The sequence below is a fragment of the Camellia sinensis genome, chromosome 6 (genome assembly GCF_055761805.1).
Source record: "Camellia sinensis isolate YWXY chromosome 6, ASM5576180v1, whole genome shotgun sequence".
Classification (NCBI taxonomy): domain Eukaryota; kingdom Viridiplantae; phylum Streptophyta; class Magnoliopsida; order Ericales; family Theaceae; genus Camellia; species Camellia sinensis.
The window spans coordinates 95,265,519-95,280,834 of record NC_138966.1 but is presented as its reverse complement, the minus strand read 5'-3'; the positions used below and the strand labels follow the sequence as shown (position 1 = coordinate 95,280,834).

At 31.6% G+C, this 15,316-nt stretch overlaps 1 protein-coding gene across 10 annotated transcripts; it reads left to right on the top strand.

The window, feature by feature from the left end:
- The first annotated feature begins 962 nt into the window (after positions 1-962).
- On the top strand, positions 963-13,576 carry LOC114261151 (uncharacterized). 10 transcript variants are annotated; one of them, XM_082874265.1, is made up of 7 exons: positions 1,007-1,150; positions 1,332-1,485; positions 3,696-3,792; positions 4,567-4,673; positions 7,597-7,719; positions 7,908-8,061; positions 12,757-13,154. In XM_082874265.1, exons 4-7 carry the CDS (start codon positions 4,653-4,655, stop codon positions 12,765-12,767), a joined length of 309 nt encoding a protein of 102 aa, XP_082730391.1. In that variant the 5' UTR covers positions 1,007-1,150; positions 1,332-1,485; positions 3,696-3,792; positions 4,567-4,652; the 3' UTR covers positions 12,768-13,154. The 10 variants fall into 10 exon arrangements, 8 of the variants coding, with proteins under 8 accessions (XP_082730385.1, XP_082730392.1, XP_082730389.1 ...); XM_082874266.1 differs by lacking the exon at positions 3,696-3,792 and having other exon boundaries at positions 965-1,150; XM_082874262.1 differs by lacking the exon at positions 12,757-13,154 and having other exon boundaries at positions 994-1,150; positions 7,908-8,327.
- Positions 13,577-15,316: the final 1,740 nt, after the last annotated feature.

Below are 15,316 nucleotides of genomic sequence, written 5' to 3'. Positions count from 1 at the left end.
AAAACTTAACATTAATGTTAAAAAAAAAAATGCTTGACATGTAAAAAATAAAATAAAAATAAAAAACTTCTAGTCGGCCAGACTATTTTTCTAATACCAAGTCCTGGAGGTCCATCCGAATTCCTTTTGGGAGGCCCATCCTAATCCGGAGTTCACTATCAATTCTCTCCGCATTTCTCAAAACAAACACAATATTAGTGAGTTTTACCTCACTATCAATCCCAATCCCCCCACTAACTCTCCAAACAAACGGGACCTAACTGCCAAACACAGTGACAACGAAGAAGGTGGGTCCCACTAATTATAATATTTCATCTGTTTCAAAATAATGGACATTTTTAGGGAATTTAATTTTTTTTAATAGTATAATTATTGCATTTTGAAAAAATTGATTTTTTAAAAGAATAATACTATATGTATCAATTAATGTACTAACTAGTATACTAACAGATAATGTAACATAATTTTAGAGGTTTTGATTATTTGTAATTTGTATAATAGGTAGGGTCAATAATAATGACATAACACTAGTTAAGCCTCGTTTGGCAAGAGGCTATTTTAGCCAATTAGCCAAAAAGTTACTAAATTAGCCAAAAAGCCAACAGCCCATACCAAAAAGTCAAAGATTCTCTTTTCTCTCTACTTTTTGCACATCTTTTCGTAATTAGCCAAAAAGTCATCCCAAACATACAAGTTTTTTTTACCTACCTTTTTAGCTAAATAGTCAAAAAGTTACTAAATTAGCCTGTTCCCAAACGAGGCCTTAATATATTAATATGTATATTAATTGATGCATGTAGTACTATCATTTTTAAAATTACTTTTTGATAGTATATTTTTTTTTATAGAGAATATCAATGTCACAATTATATTTTTTTTTATGTTATTAATAATTTTTTTTAAAAAAAAGGTAAAGTATGATATTTATGTTATTTTTATACTTAATTTTTGAAAAGTAGAATGAAAAATGGAATAATATTGGGACGGAGGGAGGGAGTAGTAATTCATCGAAGCCTGCAAATAAAATTCAACCTCTTCAACTGCATGCACCCGGATCTCAGTTCCCAGATGTTGGACCCAAAAATCTCCCAACTCCAAACCCTAGCTCAATCCACCAGCATTTGCACTTCCAATCGCCACCGAAATTCAGGTTTAATAAACACCGCCTCTTCGTACCTCCTTCTATCTTTCAATTGATTGTGTTTCGTTGATTCAGTAAATTTCACTCCAACTTTGCTCCGATCCATCGCATTGAAAATTTTAGTTGATCTGTTGAGATTGAGATCGGTTCGGTATCAATTTGTGGCTTTTGATCGTGTGTTGATTTGCAGGAGTAGTGTAGTGTTTAGGTAACAATATGCAGCACATTCCGAACACGATTGAGGACCAGTTGATATTGAAAGCAATTAAGGAAGAATGTCCTTGGGTGAGTCTTCCGAAACGGCTTCAAGCCGTTCTGAATTCCAAGGAAGAATGGCACAGAAGGTTGGTTTTTGTTTGTTGATTCTGATATTAGATATTTCTGGTTTAAAAAACCTTGTTCTTCTGCTAGTTATGTTACATTTTCTAGCTAAAATGAGATAGTCTAGATTTCAATTTTGGTTACTAGAATTGGTGGCTTGGCTTAATTGTATTTAAAACCAATTAGAATCCTCCCAATTAAAACCAATTTGATTGGCACTGGGTGTCGAGATCAAAGGCCGAATAATCCCAGGGGTGCATAGGCCCTTGGCAACCAGTTTAACGCGAGTGAATCACGGTTAGCAATAAGTAAATTGATATACTAACGGGTGATATATTTCACTAATTCAATTATTGGACCGAAGGTTATTTACTCGTTTCAACTGTACATATTACCTTTTTCACAAAGTGCATGACAAGTTGGTTTATGGGGTTATACTTATTCCATGAGTTTCTTAACATGTTTGTTGGGTAATCTTGCCTGCATCTGATCCAACCCAAAACCCTGTTTAGGTGGGATGCAATATATATGGCATAGTGTTTTGCAATATTGTGAAGCAGTCACCAAGTGTAGTACTCCATTTTGACCCCTCTCATTGTTATGAACAGTTGGGCAATTTTGTTTGTATTATGAATATGTTGAAGAGAATTATATCATAATAGGCTAATCTTACTAAATTCTTCAAATGTAAATGAAAGCATTAGTTTTCAATAGGCATGAATGAACTTGAATGTTTAAAAAAATTATACTAATATGTAACAATGGAAGAAAGAATCCAATTTTTGGGGAGGGATTTGGAAAGGACACATTTTACCTACCTTTTTCCTTTCCCTTTCTTTATTTCTTATATCATGTTCACAGCAACAAATGATTACTTATCCATTTATTTTCCCTGAACAATGTGTGTATGTTAATTAATAATCCAACTTAATTATGACAGTTATCTTAAAAAAAATTAGAGGATCTAAGTATCTAAATTGGGTATGGATGTCGACACTTGTCCAATACCCTTAACCGTATCATATTTGGTAGACATGATGAGTACTTTGGGATAAATAAAAGAGTCCATGTATCATAGACCAGAGTGCAATGCAGTCTATTGTTTGCCTATGGTCTTACCCTTTTATTTGCTCAATGTGCTGTCTTTGTGCAGGATAAGAATTTAGTGGTGCGTAATAAGGGAAATTGTGTTTGCTTTTTAAGTATTTAAAGAAGTCGTTCATACTGCTACAATATTAATATATCTGTTTTGTGCTCATTTTCCATGCTTGTGTAGCTTTGAGATTCAGGGGTTGTTTGGAATGATCTATTTTTGACTTTTTGGCTAAAAAAGTAGAGAGAAAAAAGATGTATGTTTGGGATAATTTTTTGACTTTTCACGAAAAAATGTGTAATAAAATATTGTATCAAATATCAAAATTACTCTTGTACCCTTCCTAACACGTACTGTGTGCATTCAGTGCATTGTTCAATTTTGTTGACTTTGGGAATTCGTGGCTTACAATTAGCCACGTCAGTGCATTTGGTAAAATGTGTAAAGATAGGTACACTGACATGCACTTTTGGCTGTTGAATTCAAAAGGGCAAATTCGTAATTTTGCCTTCTGTTTATTTAGTATTTTTTTCCCGCCCAAACATGGGAATAATGTTAACATTTTTGTTTTTTCAGTGACTTTTTAACTTTTTAGTTTTTTTAGGGGATGCCAAACATCCCCTTAGTGTTCCAACATGCATGTACCATGTATTGCCTTTCACTTCTCTGAGAGAATCAATAAGTACATATTGGATGTAGCACCAAATAAATCTTCATATTTGGACTTTTCAATGAATTTGGTCCATGCTATGTCAGTTATGGAGAGGCTGGATGGTTTGAATGGATGCTATGTTTTCACTTTTCAGATGCATCCTTGGCTATTTTGAATGCTTGTTACTGTTCAAAATATATCCTAGTATACACATTCTTGCACAAAAAGTTCCCTCTTTTCCTTTTTTCAACTTCACAGTTGTTACAAGATAACCAAACCAAACCAAGCCTTGCCTTAAGTCCCATCAAATGGGAGTTGTTACAAGATACAACAATATTTTTTATTATAGCACTTCCTCTTTTTATTGGTGAAGTAAAAATTTTATAGAAACAGTACCCTGGGACTTTGATGTTCAGTTAACAGTGGCTTCTTTTTTTCTTTTATCTTTGGAATCATGCAGTTTACTTGTTAATTTTTTTTGTTTGCAGCTGTTTTCTTATCACCTTGCGGAGTATGTTTGCCGTGTAATGAGGGTATTGCCTTTCAGATATTACTGCGATATGATTTTCAAAGTCGTGAAAAATGGTACTTTTTTTTTTTGATAAGATTTAATATGATTTTGCTAAAGGTGCTGCCATTTCATTTGTTATATTATGCTTAGCTTATGTATTCAGAAGTTGTAGTGCATTAATTCGGATGGCATCTTTCTGTGAGGTGCCCTTCAAGCTGTTTCTTTGTGACTAGTATGTTGGTTTTAAATTTCCCCGATGGAAACCACATTTTTGGATATGAAACACAGTATGGGTTGTATTGCTCTACACTATCAGGAATTTGGTTATTGAACCAAGTACTGCCATGTGCTTTTTGCTTTCACAAACATATGTGGTCATCGTGCTTGAATCAGAAATTATGACGGTTTTTTCATATCACTATGAATTAACTCTTTTGTCAGTATTTACTTATTCAAATCAGGGGAGATCAAGGAGGTTGTACATTTTCTACAATCTTTGTTACTCTAGCACATACTATATGTGACAATCGCTGGTAGGTTATGCCCGCTTGCTTGTCCACATGTAATAGGGTTAGTGCAGGAATGACTATCTGACACAACGTGGTTGAAGTTTGATATATATATATATATTTTTTTTTGCTGTGTGTGTGTGTGTATGTTTTTTTTTTAAGTTCATTACTATCTCTTTAAATGAAATTTCCTGTGATTGGATCTATGTTTCGGTGTTACTCAACCTGTCCTGGTTTCGTTCTCTGTGTAGCTGTATATTCACTTTAGCAAGATGTGTCAATATTTTATTCAAATTTCATTGGTGTTTTATCATTCATACCCTTTTCTATTATCTGCAGAGCAACCTCATGACAGCATCCCGAATTTTAGTGCTGCAGATGCTTTGTGACTTACAGGAATAGGAAGAAATGAATTTATTGATATCATGAACAAGTGTAGATCTAAGGTACAGTTAAAAACCATTTATATGGTAACTTGTTTGCTAGTACCTACATTTGTCTACACCTCTATCAATTTTAGTCTGTCTTGATGTATAAAATGATTACCAATCTTCACATATTTACAACCTGATATTTGTAGAAGAACCATTATATGAGTACGATTATATGGATTCATTTTTTTATGGGTAAATTATACTTTCACCCCTTTGATTCCTAAAGAAAAGATTCTCCCACTTTGGTCCTTGAACCACCTAACTTTTCCTAGTTTGGTCCAATTTTGAGCAACCATTATGATTTTGTGATGAAAAATGCCACGGGACACCGGGCGACCCTGATTCAACCTAGATCAAGGGTAATCCATGGAAATACTAAAAAATTGTCTACCCCCCTAAAATGATGTCTTCTAATTACATTAAGCATCATCACATCATGACATATCACCAAGGTTTTAAAAAGCGGCCGCAACCGTTACGTAACGCCGTTACGTAACGGTTTTGGTGGTTACCGCCACCCGTTACGGCCGCTTTTGCAGTGTGATTGAGATTCACATGTGTGTCGGCCGTAGCGGCTGTTGTAGTGGCTGTAATGGTGCCGTAACGGCCTGTTACGCACCGTTACGTAACGGTTCCGAACTGTTTCTTTCGAAAAAACACATAAAAAAAAGCTGAGAATGGGGGAATAGGGATAGAGAGAAGAGAAAAGATAAAGAAAGAAAATGTAGGAGCAAGAGATAGAGAGAGAGAAGAGGGAAGATGAAAAACATGTTATTGATTTGTTGAAGCTGTAAAACCTATGCTATTCTATTCAACTGCTATCACTTAACCATTTTGTTTGTGTGTCTCTATCTATATATTGTTTGAAAATAACAATAATAATAATAAGTGTGGTCATTATCTATTTGGCTTGGTTAAAATATGTATATATATGTATATATTTAGGCTCTTATTTATTCTCTTACTTTTGTCATTATTTATCTTATATATAATAGTTAGTGATTGATTTTTTGTATAATATAAAGTCATTAATGATTAAAATAAAATGTAAAAAAACTCAGTTTATAGTAATTAAAAATATGAAATATGTTGGATTATACTTAAAAATTTACAAAATTGATAAATATTTATTTTAAACCCAATAAATATGATCATGGAAAAAAAATATACGTATCGGTAAATTTTTTTCAAATTGTGCGAAAAATAAAAAAATTCACAGTTCCGGTTACCGCAACCGTTACGTTACGGCCTTTACACCCCGCAACCGCAACCGCGCCACCGCCATCGTTACGGTGACCGCAACTGCTTTTCAGAACCTTGCATATCACCCATTAAAATGTGGTCCACACCACCTAAACATTTTCTCCCCCTACCCTGACTCTAGCTCCCATCTCAACCAAACCTTCCCCTCTCCTTCCACCTTTCCTTTACTCTGCCCCACAACCCTCATGGTTAGCCCCTCTCCTTCCCTCCACTTCCAATCTCCTCCATGCCACCACATACCACCATTCTTTTTATGGTCATCCCTTTCCCTCCCCTCCCCTCCCCTCCCCTCATCCCCTTTCCTACAAGGCTGCACCCCACCACAGACCACCACCTCCTACCCTTCCCTGCCCTTCCTTCCCCTCCACCCCACTACAGATCAACTCACACTTACCACTGCCCTCTTGGTCGAGATCTCTCCCCTCTACCTTCCTTTTTTTCCACCAGCCACCATTGACAACTGTTGGCCACCGTCGCCACCATAGCAAAAAATCAAGCCACGACAACCGCTGATACTACACCACCATGCCATCACCCCCGGCATCTGCCCTACAATTGCGGTAGCAACGGGCCGGGTTTGGGGCTGGTTTGTAGTGCCCCCCTCCGTAACTTTAAAATGGGAATACTAACAAAAATTAGGCACAATATGATATATTATGGATAATGATTTATAATTAATGAGAGTTCAGATGTAAGATGAGAATAAATGAGTGAAAATGAATGTTAAAGTTTACTATTTTAGTGTTTTATATATTATAGAGAATGAAAGACGGAGATGAGAAAGAGAGATAGGGAAAGGGGAGCCTTATATATTAAATATTTACTTGTTACATGTCCATGATCTAGTGACTATTGTTAGTATGTAGTATTCTCATGTTGTGGAATACTTATTAGTCAAGTTGGTAGAGAGTTGAAGCTATTGACAGTGAAATGTGTATTGCTTGAGATATCTGACTACCTTTCATCTCATCGCGAGTCCTCCAAAGAAGCACCTAGCAATTCTTGTGACTGCCAGTTTTTCATTAAAGACTTATAGGGACAACCTGAGAGATGTCTCCTTTTGCCACTGCCTCCACAGAAGACTCCTTTGTCTTGAAATACTATTATTCGTTCATTCCCAGTGACAAAAAGGCTGTTTGTAAAGATGAAAGTAAGGAGAAACACGGGCAGGAAAAATAGTTTTGAGTGTTTTACTTAGAAAAAAAGTGCGAGAGTTCAATTGATTAATGCTGAAAACCAAATCTATTGGTCTGAGATGGTTTTGGTAGTCTGCTCATTTGGCCTTTGCATACATCTTGGATGCTGCTTCATCATCGCTTCATCATCTTGTATTAATAATGCATTTTTTTTTATTAAACCAACGATGAGATGTAAAACCATGACTGACAGAATATTTTCATCTTTGGATGACAATCTATTTTCTTTCCAACGGATAATAAGTATCTAGAGGATAAGAAGTTTTAATTCTTTGTCATGAGCTTTATTTTTGTTAACCATATGTATCGCGCTTCGTAATTCTCTAGGCTTGCTAAAATATTTTGGGGTCTTCAAATTTGCTGAATGTGGAAATTTGTTTAAAATATACTATTCTGGTATTTTATGGCAAGTTATATTCAGAAACGGATCGCACTTATTGTTTCCTGACTATTTTTTACTCTTTGGAGCTATCCAGAAAATTATGTGGAAGCTGAACAAGTCAATCGCGAAAGAGTTATTACCTATACAACCTGTGGACTTTGTGATTGAGCCATGGTGGGGAGTTGGTCTTGTCAACTTTACATTGGAAGAATTTAAGGTAAGGTGTCCAGTCCACCTAAAGATACTGAACTGGAAGTACGAACTAGTTAGTGCTTCCTTAAATTTATTGGCAGTGAAGCATAGACATAAAGCCCTCAACTATGCACTTTTTTCGGTATAGCTTCCATTTTTATCTTTATTTGATTAATTTTTAGAGGGGTTTTGTTTCCCCCTCTTCTTTTGTAGAAACTCTCAGAAGAAGAAATGGCAACAATTGATAAAGTTTGTAAGGAGGAAGCAAATTCATTGATACTTTTTGATCCTGAAATTGTGAAGGGCCTTTTCCGAGGGGGGTTGATCTACTTTGATGTCCCTGTTTATCCTGATGATAGTTTTAAAGGTAATTTCTTGGCATCCAGAATTGTCATATCAAAATTAGTTGCTTAGTTTTCCTTTTATTTTTTTTCCTGTTTATGTCTTCTTCTTCTTCGTCTCCTTTTATTTTTTTTATTATCAATTTTATTTACTTTTCATTTCTCATAACCTTGAGTATTTCATTTTAGAAGGTCCATATCATGTATTTTCTTTGTGGGAGCATGCTATTCTGCCAAATAGTGTAACATGATTTACACAATTTTATTTTATTTCATTTTTTTTAATCTCAAATTTAATTTGTTTGATATATTTGTGGTATTTTTAGTCCATCCCAATTGGTCTTCGAAAGTTCTGTTTGTTAATTTAACATCTTGTAAACTTGCACTTACTGGCTGACCAAGAGCATTGGATTAAAATTTGACCAAGAGATTTGCATAGATCATTGAGAACCTTTATTTGACTCTTATTTCTTAATGAGTGGAAAGAACTTCGGGTTCCTTCTGGGTATAAGAACCTTCTTTTTTTATGGAGGAAATGGATGTTCTTCAAGGACATTGATTTCTAGTTATCCTTTAGATATATATATTGAAATAACTGCTTACAGGATGCATCCCGGAAATTATTTCTTGTCCTATAGAACTACTTATTTTGAACTTCAGTAATGGTTATTTGTGTTTTTCTTTTAATGCTCTTTCATCATTGGTCCAACGTAATTCACTAAACCTTATATTTTATCTAATAGGTCGTGTCTTACTACAAAAAAAAAAAAGAAAAAAAGATGACACATTTGTGTCTTTCCTATTATTTGTCTATGAGCTCGAAACCAAACCAAACCAAACCAAACCAACTCTTTTAAGTTCCATCAAATGGGGTCGGCTACATGAATCCTTCTTCTCTGCACGGCTCTATCAAAGATCATTTCGTTAGTCAAATTAAGTAGATCTATATCTCTATTTACAACACTAGGTAACGTTAATGTAGGCCTATCCGGTCCCCTAACCCTCCATCTACTGTCACTGTATCGCATCTCTTCATTATTGCCTTTATTGGTCTCTGTTGAATATGACCAAACGATCTCAATCGATTTTCTCTCAACTTATCTTTTATCGATGTTACTCCTATCCATTCTCGGATACACTCATTCCTAGTTATGTCTTGTCTAGTTTTGCCATACATCCATCTTAATATACTTATCTCAGTCACATTCATCTTATTTACATGTTTTTTGATTGCCCAACATTCCGTCCCATACAATATCGTTGGTCTAAGAATTGTTCTATAGAACTTACCTGGGTATTCGTTTATTGCACAGTACCCTAGATGCACTTCTCCACTTACATCATCCTGTTTTAATCCTATGTGTCACATCCGCATCAATCTCCCCATCTGTTGTGATAATCGATCTGAAATAACGAAAATTATCACTTTTAGGTAATTTCATATTTTAAATTAAAATATTAAAATGTATAAAATATATAAAAATGCTTCATTTAAATTTAAATTTTATAAAAAGTTAAGTTGTTTATACCTCTCCTAAAAGATAATACACAAATAATCAATTTAATTAATTTATATTTTCTCATACAAATATTTTATTTAAACATTTGACCCATGTTTTGCACGGGCTTTTTTTCTTCTTCTCTACCTAGTGTATGTATATATATATATATATATATATATATGTGTATGAGTGCACAAGCGCATGTGTTCTAGTAAAAAATAAAAACAAAAGTAATTTAGAAATTGAAAATTGAATAATATTAAACATATTTCTCATCATACTATTATATTTTATTAAACAGTCGCAATTTATTTGTAAAACATATAAAGAAGTTATCTATATCTATATATTATATAAGAAAAATAATATTTTTAGTGCAGAACCTTATGAAGAGTTTTAATATCTCATTAATTTTTTTTTATTTTCTTAATTTAAAATAATTAAGAAAATCTCTATTAGTTAGCTTTTATTTGATAATCTCACATCGGTAAAAGAAGAAAAAAAATGAGTTGTTTTACTCGTATAAAAAGAATTTTATATTCCTATCTCATTTAGTGAGAAGCCTTATGAGAGTTTCAATAACTCATACTAATTTTCTTAATTTTAAACAATTAAGAAAATTTTCATTGATTAGCTTTTATTTCATAATCCATATTGGGAAAAAAATGAGTTATTTTACTCATATAAAGTGAATCTTATATTCTCATCTCATTTAATATTGTAGTGCTGTACATATTTTAATTCAATATAGTTTAAATTTTAAGAATTTTAATTAATTAATTATGACCTAACCGATTAGGCTAAATCATTTTTGATTTGATTGATTTATTAGTTTAACCGCGATTTTAGCGATTTTATCAAAATATATTGATTAGATTTGTTTGATTCGAAGTAAACTAAAGATTGATCTGATTAATGATTGAAAGACTGAGATTGCTTGATTAGAAATAAATTTTTCATTCAAATAATTGTTGACTTTTATTTTATAATTCTACATTGGAAAAAAAAAAAAAAACTGAGTTGTTTCATTTATATAAAGTGAATCTTAATAGTATAGTATTGTGTATACTTTAGTTCAAGACAGTTTAAATTTTAAAATTAAAATAACATTTAAAAATTTTAATTAATTAATTTTTGTATATGTTGGTTGGTCATTTGATCTAATCGATTAGGTTGAACCATTTTAGATTTGATCGATTTGTTGGTTTAATTGCGATTTCTCATATTGATTTTATTAATTTTAAAAAATTCAAAAAATTTCCATTGATGAACTTTTATTTAACCATATAAAAAATAAAATTTTAATTAGTTTATGATTTATTTTATAATCCCACATCGGGAGAAGAAGAAAAATTAAAGTTGGTTTCACTATCTATCTATCTATATATTATATAAGGAAAATGAAGTTTTTAGAAAGAAACTTTTTAGGAGCTCCAAACCCTTATTCTAAAATTATTGAATTTTCTTAATTTTGAATAATTAAGAAAATTTCCGTTAGCTAGCTTTCATTTACCTTTTATTTTATAATTTCATATCGGAAAAAGAAAAAAAAAATGAATTGTTTCACTTACATAAAGTGAATCTTATTATCTCATTTATATAAGCAAAACGAGATTTTTAGTAAAAAGTCTTATGATCAATATCTCATACTTATTTTTTTAATTTTTTTTTAATTTTAAACAATTAAAAAAATCTTCATTGGTTAGCTTACATTTAACTTTTATTTTACAATCTTTACGTAGTTTTGATTTTAAAAATAATTTTGTATGAGATTTTGAAACTTTTATAATATTTAACTTTAAAATAATTACAATTCAACATCGCGAAAATAAAGAAAAAGTGAGTTGTTTCACTTATATAAAGTGTTACAATTCCAAAAAAAAAAAAATAATAAAATAAAATAAAATATCATAGGATTACAATTATGGTTAGACAATGTAATTTTTATAATTTACTCAAATTTATTTGCTTTAATTTTACCAATTGAATTATAACACATGTATTTATCACATAATACTTAGAAAAAAAAATATTGTTGGCAACACATACCGGCACAAAACACATTTTCGTGTAATTTTTTTTCACACATTTAATTTCTATAAGTTAAATTTAAGTAAGAACCTGAAAACTAAGAAAAGCTTGAATTCTTAAATACTGCAAAAATTTAACATTAAGTCTAAATAGTAAGAATGAAAATTCTAATTATTGAACGTGTGAAGTAAACATATTTAAATAGCAATAATGAAATTTATAACTTTTGATCTTACCAAACAACATGCTCAAATACTATTTTAATTTAATTTTTATAGTTTAAAAGTAAAGTTTGATATTTCAAAATTCAAACAGCTTGAACCTTAAAAGATTTTTTTTTTTTTTGAAAGTATCATGTTGTTGATTTATTTAATCATCTAACTTATTAGCATTAAAAAAAAAAAAAAAAATTGAAACGGACAATAATATTTACACTTGTAAAACAAAAATAAGTGATTTAAAGTGAAGTATAAATATCATTTTTAAGAAAAAAAATTTAGATAAACATATTTTAAGCTAAAAATTATGTCTACTTATTTATTTATTTATTTATTTTTGGTATAAAAAAAATTCCGTGCATAGCACGGGTATACTACTAATATATATATATATGAAAAAATTAAGAATAGATAGAATCTTTAAGTTTTTTAGAAAAATGTTGTACATAAACGGCTTTGTCCCTAAATTTTTTTGCTACTTTGTGTCATAACCTTCTTGATTAACATGAACATTGGACAAGGAAAGTTGTGAAGGATGTGAGAAAGTTTTATCTTAGGGCCATTGTAATCCGTTTCTAACTTCATGTGCGTGGGGGAAACAACAACAGTAGGACACACCTCTCAAGCTCACACCTAAACTTTTTTCCTCTTTTTTTTTTTTTTTTTTTAATATAATTTTTTTTATATTAATTATTTGTTTTTCAGTACTCTTCTATTTTAGATTGTGTTACAAAATGTTTTACCATTGTCTAAAAATTCGTAATTTTATATTTTAATTTTTTTTTTATTGCATTTTTCTAAGATTGAAGTTGTTAGGGAATTGGGGTGCCCACCACAATCACTAGCCCAATCTGTTGGGAAAAAACTTTAGAACCACATGCTTAACATCAAAACCCAACATACATTATTTAGAACACATACCAAAAAAATTAATGCTAACATTTTATGTAAGGTTTTGATTTGATAATAGGCTGTGATTGACGTCAAAGAGGATTCTCCATGCCACGAGTAAACGCATTTGTAGCTTGGACCCTGATCTCAGAAGTTATTTGTAAGAAAAGAACCAACATTCAAGCCTCTCTTTTCATTGATCCAATCTGAAAATTCACCATAGAAACTAGAAGAAGCCGTTAAGAGTTTTTGGGAAGATTGAGCTTTGGTCTGGTTTTTCTGATGTTGGCTTTTTGGCATAGCATATGCCTGGCTTGAGTGCATGTGTCAACTAAGTTGGGATTGGGATATGATTCTAGATGCTAATGCCGTCTTTAGCCCTCCTGGCTTTTTGATGTAATTTTTATGTACTCTTTATACTCTATGTTACATCAATGAATTTTCCTTTTGCTGATAATAAAAAATAAAAAATAAAAATTGAAAATTTAGGTTTTCTCTCAAAATAATTAGCCACTGGTGAAAACCTCTCAAGTGACAACTAACAACGATTTATGGGTTGAAACAAAAAAGGGAAATTTGGTCAATAATTCTTCAACATAGTTTGTAATGAAAAAGGGACACTTCAACCATTTTAATGTATGAAGTCCATTAAAATAGATTTTTTTTTTTTTTTTTTTTTTTTTTCTGTGAGGAGGACACAGCATGGGTTTTTTTGTGTTTTTTTGTGTGATGAATTCACTATTTTCATTGTATTGGATGGAGATATCAAATAGATATGGAATAGAGAATAAAAAGAGAAGACGGTGGCCAAGAGCAAGTGGCTTCCTATGACGGGCCTGCAATGAAGAACAACAAAACGCAATGGACTAACCTTGCCTGTATATGTAAAGAGTTGATCAATGACTGTAGTAGACTCATGGATGACTTTATATTCAAAACAAATTCAGAAATGGAACACCATCTCACTGGTTACTCATCCTCACTGATTCAGATTCAATTTTTTGAGGGAAATTTTTTTGGCCACCTTTAATTCTTATCATCTCTTTAAACTAAACCAACTTTTGTAATATATCATTAACCTTTATTGCAATCCAAGGCCCAGTCAGTCAGTCCGAACTATTTATTTGGTATGAGTATACATGACCTTTTTTTTTCGTACTTAAGCTCTCAAACTAAGCTTTTTTATTGTGACAGATTAGTGGTGTAAATTAACATGACATAAGGATTGGCGGCTCCAAATTTAGTGAATCGGTTTATATTTGACAACACATTATTCAAATTTGGTCATTTCGATTTCTATAGTCCTTTGATATGGAATGTTAAATCCGATATATTGACGCCCCTCAAAAGGGCGTGGTGCACAGCCACTTACAAAACAACTATACAATTCAAAAGAAATGGCATAGCTAGAATAAGTCTTCATGTACAAGTGGTATTCTATTATATGCTGGAAAGTCCAAAAAAACATTTTCGAAGTCTCCTCAAGCTCTCCTACCTGAAATGGTTAAACAATGGGGTAAGAACACACAGTAAATAGTTTAATCACTGAAATAGCTTTAATTCTATGGAGATTTCTTTTGTGTTGGGCAAATTTTCAACTTTGGGATCATTTTCAAGAATTAGTACATGAGCAATGTTTTCGTATGAAGATAACAATTAACATGCTTCAGAAATAAATTAAGTACAAGTTCTTAACAAGAGTACATGATACAAGATATAAAGATAAATCACAAGGCGTTAGATGCTAATCCATCGGCAAAAACAAAAACAAGTAGGATCGCATCGACGCAATCCACAACAAGACCACTAAAAGTGGTAAAGCCGCATGTGCAGTATTAAACCACTCACGCACAAGACTTTGGTCTACATCTGCAAGACCGTGGTTAGTAACTACCTTGGTTGATCGTCAAACATTCTAAACCCAGGTGGTCCTTCAAAATATGCTCCCAAATAATAAAACGTCACAAGAAGGGAAAGGAAGATCAAACCCCAAAAGATTAAAAAAAAGTTGGGAAAGAGCCAACCAGTCACCTGAAGCAACTTAAGCTCCAGAGTACTTTAAAAACAGTGTGTGCTGAGAATGTGAGGGTTCCAAACTAAGCTCTATGTTATGTGAATGCAAGGGTAGGGATTAATATTGGTGCAATGGCGAAATGAATCAAGTTCAAGGGAAAAACTATATTAAATCAGGAACTGCATGGTAAATTTGTATATGAATGATAGTTCTCAGAAAAACATAATAACAACAACAACAACAACAACAACATCAACAACAAAAAAGAAAACAGAGGTATTTTGGTTTTGAGTTTTTAAAAACAATTTTTAAGTTTTCAATTTGTATTTTTTTTATTTTTAGTTAATTTTTTTAATATTCTGGTCAATCTTTTAGGTAAATCTAATCTAGATGTACGTAAAAAAATAAAATATTTGTAAAGAAATATTTAAAAAATTAAATAAATATGAAAAATATATAAAAATGTACTGAATTTATATATATATATATATATATTGTATTTTGTAGTATTTAATGAATTTTTAAAAGATTCTTTTAATAAATTTTATACTTTTTAAATGTATTTATATTAATTCTATCTAAAAATAAAAAAATATTGATTAAAATATTTTAAAATTCACTAAAA

Bases quoted from the DNA above. Each gene is read 5' to 3' on its own strand.
- LOC114261151 (XM_082874259.1), top strand. From the start codon at position 1,417: ATGTCCTTGGGTGAGTCTTCCGAAACGGCTTCAAGCCGTTCTGAATTC. The intron at 1,486-7,596 runs GTTGGTTTTTGT...GGAGCTATCCAG, and splicing joins AAGGAAGAATGGCACAGAAG to AAAATTATGTGGAAGCTGAA. The intron at 7,720-7,907 runs GTAAGGTGTCCA...CTTCTTTTGTAG, and splicing joins TTACATTGGAAGAATTTAAG to AAACTCTCAGAAGAAGAAAT.